The following is a 6,071-nucleotide window of genomic DNA, read 5'->3' as shown; positions in this document are numbered from 1 at the left end:
CCCAGCTGTAACTAACCTGGTTCAGCTTATCATTGTTATCAGAACATGATGCATGATAGAGGGAATTTATAAGCATAGGAATGTCTTGATTTTATGTGTTCATCAACCATAGATTGTAAGATGAAGATCCATCTATTCAGCTATATTAACTACCTAATTTGTCATTGTAACTAAAAATAAAGAAATGTCAAAGTTGAAAAAAGTTGATAAAGGTTTGACAAGAAAAGAACACACTGACAATTGAGCAACTCTTTACATATTTTATTTCTTCAGCGCTGGGTAGCACACTGCAGTCAGCCAGACAGCCAGACGGACAGTGTGCTATGGTGAGCAGCAGGGCGTGTTACATTGTGAAGTGGCAGAGACACTCTGGCCAAACTGAAATAATACAGACAGGTAGTATATGGACCCTGTGAAGTATACCTTTTAGTTTCATTGTCATATTCGCGTCATATCACAGTCATAGTAAATACACTTCTATATGAATCACAACAAATACAGAGCCTACAGAGCAGGTGTAGATACAGCATCATAGACAAGCAAGGCATGGAGTGGTTCTGCTCCTTTGGTTCTGGACAGACTGATGCTAGTGCTGGAGATAAGCCCAGTCTTAGTTCAGTGCAGTTATTGAAATGAAGGACAGGGACAGCGCTGGAATGGGCCGGAGACGATTTGGCTCACGATTGTTAGATACTGTTTCAACCCCCCTTGTATCCCATATAGCAGCCTTAGAAACCTGATGCAAATTAGTAGAACAATTTGGAGAAGACATCTAGAGCACTTATAATGAGGAAGACAAGCGAAGCAGGTTAAAAACAATGGCCTCTTGTGTGTTTAAGAAAGGCAGTATTGAGTTGTGTTCTTAGATGAGGAGATAATACAGCGAGAGAGTGATTGAAGTGATTTAAACAGTAAATGCCTTTCTGAGGCCTGAACAGACATAAAGAACTGTGTTTGTCTGCTCAAGACCACTTCAAAGCTCTGTCATCCTCACCCATCTCTCTCTATCAACCCCCCTCAACCAAAACACACAGTGCCAACACAGTGAAAACAGCATCAGTAACACTTAACTCCCTCCTCCTCTCTGTGTTAGCTAGGTGAATGGTGGCACAGTGCTTCACAACCCCCACCCCTACTTAAACAGGGGTGCAGTGGCGGGACACCGGTCCTCCGACCCCCTCCCTCCCCTGGGTCCATTTAGACAGCGGTCTCCTTGACCTTGTCCATGGCGGTCTGGAGCTGCTCACGGATCTTGGCGGCGTAGGGGGCGATCAGGCTGCTGAGCTCATCGATCTTGCCCTCCAGGGTGATGCGCAGGTCCTCGGCGGTGGCCTCCAGCTTCTCGCGCATGCCTTCGGCCTGGGTGGAGACCTGCTGGCTCAGGTCCTGGGCCTGGTTCTTCAGAAGGTCAGTGAAGCTGCCCAGCCTCTGTGCGGCGGTGTCGTGGGCCTGACTCACGAAGGGCTCCACACTCTCCTTCACGAGATCCATGTTCTGGGAGGTACGGGACTGGATCTCACCCAGGTAGGTGGCCACGGTCCTGGGGGAGGGAGAGGCAGAGGGGGTTTGCATCACTTGGAAGATATTAAAACTGTATTTAGAAATTCTATGTTGGAAATCAAGCTGTTACAGTACATTAGCTGTTGCCATCTATACTCACTTGCGGATCTCCTCGGTGTCCTTGTTAAGGCGTTTCTTCAGTTTGCGGGTGTAGGTGTTGGCACGGTTGTGGACATCATCAGCATTCTGCTCCATCATAGTCTTGAGCTCTCCCAGGTACTGTGTGCTGCGCTCCTTGGCGTCAACCATGTCGGTCTGGAGCTTGGTGGTCAGAAGCTGCAGGTCCTGGCCCAGCAGGGCGGCTGTGTCCTGGGAGTAGGGTCCCAACTTGGTCTGGATGTCCTCCCTGTACACGGTCAGCTCAGCCATGGTGTCAGTGATCAGGGTGCTGCGGAGAGGGAGGCATGGTCAGAGATGGTCATAAAGTGGGTAGAGGGAGACATGGCCAGTGACATAAGGGGACACAGGGGTACAGGGGGGAGGATGGAGGAGAGAGGGGAGACATCGTCTGGGAAATCGGGAGACACAGGGGTACAGGGGGGAGGAAAGGGGAGGCATGGTCAGGGACATAGGAGGACACAGGGGTACAGGAGGGAGGACGGGGGAGAGAGGGGAGAGAGGGGAGACATCGTCTGGGAAATCGGGAGACACAGGGGTACAGGGGGGAGGACGAGGGAGAGAGGAGAAAGAGGGGAGGCATGGTCAGGGACATAGGAGGACACAGGGGTACAGGAGGGAGGACGGGGGAGAGAGGGGAGACATCGTCTGGGAAATCGGGAGACACAGGGGTACAGGGGGGAGGACGAGGGAGAGAGGAGAAAGAGGGGAGGCATGGTCAGGGACATAGGGGGACACAGGGTACAGAGGGGAGGCATGGTCAGAGACACAGGGGGGAGGATGGGGAGAGAGGGGAAAGCAGGGAGGCATGGTCAGAGACAGTCACACAGCACAAGGTGATAATGGAGAGCGATGAAGCAAAGTGTATGAGCCTATATCACTTCAGAATAAAATAGTGTTACAATGTGCCACTCACTCGAGTTCTCTGCTGAGCTGGGAGGCCTTGAGGTTTTCCACCAGTCCGTCGGCTCTGCTGTTGATCTCAGACACGTAGGTCCAGAAGCGCTCAACGTTCTCCTCCCAGTGGTTCTGGAGGGCCTCTGCCTGGCGCACAGCGCGGGCATGGCAGCCTGCAGGGGGACACAGAGAGCTCTGAGGTGAGGTTTCCATAATATACACCATCAGGGGGGTTAAATCCAGTCTGGTGATGAGTGTGGAGCCTTGGTACAGTATGAAGCCTAATTATACAAGTGTTACAGTATTGTAAGAGTTGATCTTAAAGACTGATTTCAGCAAGGAGTCAGTAAATGCATTCTTGCACATACAGTTGACTAATACTATATATATATACTGTATATACAGTTGACTAATACTAAATATATATACTGTATATACAGTTGACTAATACTAAATATATATACTGTATATACAGTTGACTAATACTAAATATATATACTGTATATACAGTTGACTAATACTAAATATATATACTGTAAATACAGTTGACTAATACTAAATATATATACTGCATATACAGTTGACTAATACTAAATATATATACTGTATATACAGTTGACTAATACTAAATATATATACTGTATATACAGTTGACTAATACTAAATATATATACTGTATATACAGTTGACTAATACTAAATATATATACTGTAAATACAGTTGACTAATACTAAATATATATACTGCATATACAGTTGACTAATACTAAATATATATACTGTATATACAGTTGACTAATACTAAATATATATACTGTATATACAGTGCCTTGCACTGGATTTCTTCACATTTTATTGTGTTACAACATGGCATTAATGTATTTCATTTTCATTTTTTTTGTCAACAATCTACTCAAAATACTCTGTAATGTCAAAGTGGAAGAAAAATTCCAATTTTTTAAAAAAGATTAAGAAAACATTTATAACTAAAATATAGTCGTTAACTGTAATGAATTACAGTTAAAATACATTTTAATCCCACTTTCTAACACAATAAAATGTGAAGAAATCCAAGGGGTATGAATACTTTTGCAAGGAACTGTATATATTGATAACAGTGCCAAAAGGGAACAGTGTAAACCCAGGTTTACCAGAGATAACTGCCAGAGCAAGGATTATTGCCACAGCCTTCATGATTGATTGACAGACAGATACACCTATGAAAACAGACATAGACCCAAGTCAGACAGTGGTTGTCTATCAAAGCTATGGAAAACAAATACAACAATATACAAAGATACAATGTTACATCATTGGAATAATTGGCAGAATATTTTTTTGAATAAAGTAGAATACTACTCTGAGCCAATAGAATAAATAGGAAAAATTACCTTTCATGGACGCTAAATGTCCATAACTGTACTCACTGAGCACTTTTAGAATAGCAACTAAACTAGTTCTATGCAATCAAACGTTTCAGATTAAACTTTAAATCCAGTCATTATGCTATAAACTAATAAGGTATTGTAGTTTCCACTGCAATGCATCTCTTCTTAACAGTTTTACCATACATTTGGTCTGGTTAATCTGCACACTACAGTAAAAAGATTAATGACTTGCTTTTCATTGCCTAATGTGAAGGCTACAGTAGCCTAACCTAATGCAATAATTTATAAGTAGTCTCTATCTCGGTATCAAATCTAGTCTACTTTAACAGCTGCTTTATATTTCTACTAAAAATAAGGTATTTCACTCATGACTAAAGCACGTTTGTAGCCTATATGGTGCCCATTAGTTGTCCCCACTCCTCACTCACCTAAGAAATCCAGTTCTTTCCGTGCTCTAGGGACAGTTCGCCGGGCTTTTTATACTGTCCTGGGACGGCCGCGCGCCTGTAGCTGGGAGAGCGCGCACATGTGATGATGTGTGGCTCAGCTCATGGTTCGTTCCACGCGATGTGCCACTTCGCGTTCGAAGTTCTCATCTCTTTGCGTTGTTGTTGGATATATGGTGATTGTGCAATATATAGTTTATGATGTACGTCAACGAAAATAGTTTGTGCTTCTATGAAAAAACTGTAGGCTATTTGAAACAAGGAAACTCGTTTAAAGAACTCTTAGATGTGATTGTGGCTCACTCAGATTGTTTATACATTTCCTTCTTGGTCTTTGGCTTTTCCAGGTGTGTTTTATGTAATCCGTTTTGGAAATACAATTAAATGTTAAATGTCTCAGAGAACAATTCTTTTGCCAACAATAATCTACTGCTGGCGCCAGGAATCTGTAAATAGGCTATCCTTGTCAGGCAGCTCCAATGGTCTTCAATGTATTTGAATCAGTTTATTTTTAATCATGAAACTACAGTATCAACTGACTACCCCTGCCACTGTATGGCACCTCTCCACTCCCCATCAGTCTTCATTCATTTACACTGGGCTATTTGAATGCATGATGGTCACCAATCAAATGCATTTGAAAGGCACTGTCTCCATAATGACCAGACTGGGTAAGTAGTCTACATGAATGATGTTGAACCCATGACCTATGGAACATCTTCTATCAGAATTACATGAATAATACTGTTCACTATTCACAATCCAACTAGGATCAGTCATTTACAGTGCCTTCAGAAAGTATTCACACCCCTTTACTTTTTCCACATTTTGTTGTGTTACAGCCTGAATATAAAATTTAGATTTTTGGCATACACTCAATACCCCATAATGTAAAAGTGGAATAATGTTTTTCAAAATGTGTACAAATTAATAAAAAATAAAAAACGGAAATATCTTGAGTCAGTAAGTTTTCAACCCCTTTTTTATGCCAAGCCTAAATAAGTTCAGGATTAAAAATGTTCTTAACAAGTCACCTAATAAGTTGCATGGACTTACTCGGCGTGCAATAATAGTGTTTAACATGACTTTTAAATTACGTTAAACACATCTATGTTTCCCACACTTACAATTATCTGTAAAGTACCTCAGTCGATGTGAAATAAGTCAAGGGGTATGAATACTTTCTGAAGGCACTGTAACTGTTAACATCTGTTATTTCCTCAAAACAATAACTCCCCAGGCTAACAGATCAGTGCAAAACAAGATAGGAGTGGGAGATACTGCTGTTCCCAGAGACATGTCAGGGCTTGGGGATAGAGCTGGGGTGCAGTAGGAAGGATTATGAGTGGGCGGTAGAGAGAGTGGCGTGAGGGGCAACGAAGGCAGTTCATACATCACAGACTGCGGTTAGTTGGGATAGGCATGTCCAATGAGGAAAATGTTTTTGAGGTAAAAGGAGTTACTGTAGAAAATGTAACCTCAATATAACTCTCAAGATAAGGATTTGACAGAGCTAGCTTTATTGTTCATAGCCTGTAAGGAACTGAGACAATGACAAAAAATAAAATAAAAAGAGAAAGTGCTGACTCCAACTGAGCCATATGAGTTCAACTCACACACCCAAATGTAGCTCTAATTCTCCTTTTTGTTAGGTCTAGTCACAG

The 6,071-nt window shown here is 42.5% G+C and overlaps 1 protein-coding gene across 1 annotated transcript; it reads right to left on the bottom strand.

Moving 5' to 3' along the window:
• Positions 1-246: 246 nt before the first annotated feature.
• LOC139572371 (apolipoprotein Eb-like) lies at positions 247-4,555 on the bottom strand. The gene is made up of 5 exons (XM_071395101.1): positions 4,390-4,555; positions 3,725-3,790; positions 2,594-2,747; positions 1,661-1,948; positions 247-1,540 (listed from the first exon to the last, which is right to left on the bottom strand). The coding sequence occupies exons 2-5, from the start codon at positions 3,765-3,767 to the stop codon at positions 1,198-1,200; spliced, it is 828 nt and encodes a 275-aa protein (XP_071251202.1). The 5' UTR covers positions 3,768-3,790; positions 4,390-4,555; the 3' UTR covers positions 247-1,197.
• Positions 4,556-6,071: the final 1,516 nt, after the last annotated feature.

This window comes from Salvelinus alpinus, chromosome 4 (genome assembly GCF_045679555.1).
Source record: "Salvelinus alpinus chromosome 4, SLU_Salpinus.1, whole genome shotgun sequence".
Lineage (NCBI taxonomy): Eukaryota > Metazoa > Chordata > Actinopteri > Salmoniformes > Salmonidae > Salvelinus > Salvelinus alpinus.
This window is presented reverse-complemented; position numbering and strand designations above follow the sequence as displayed.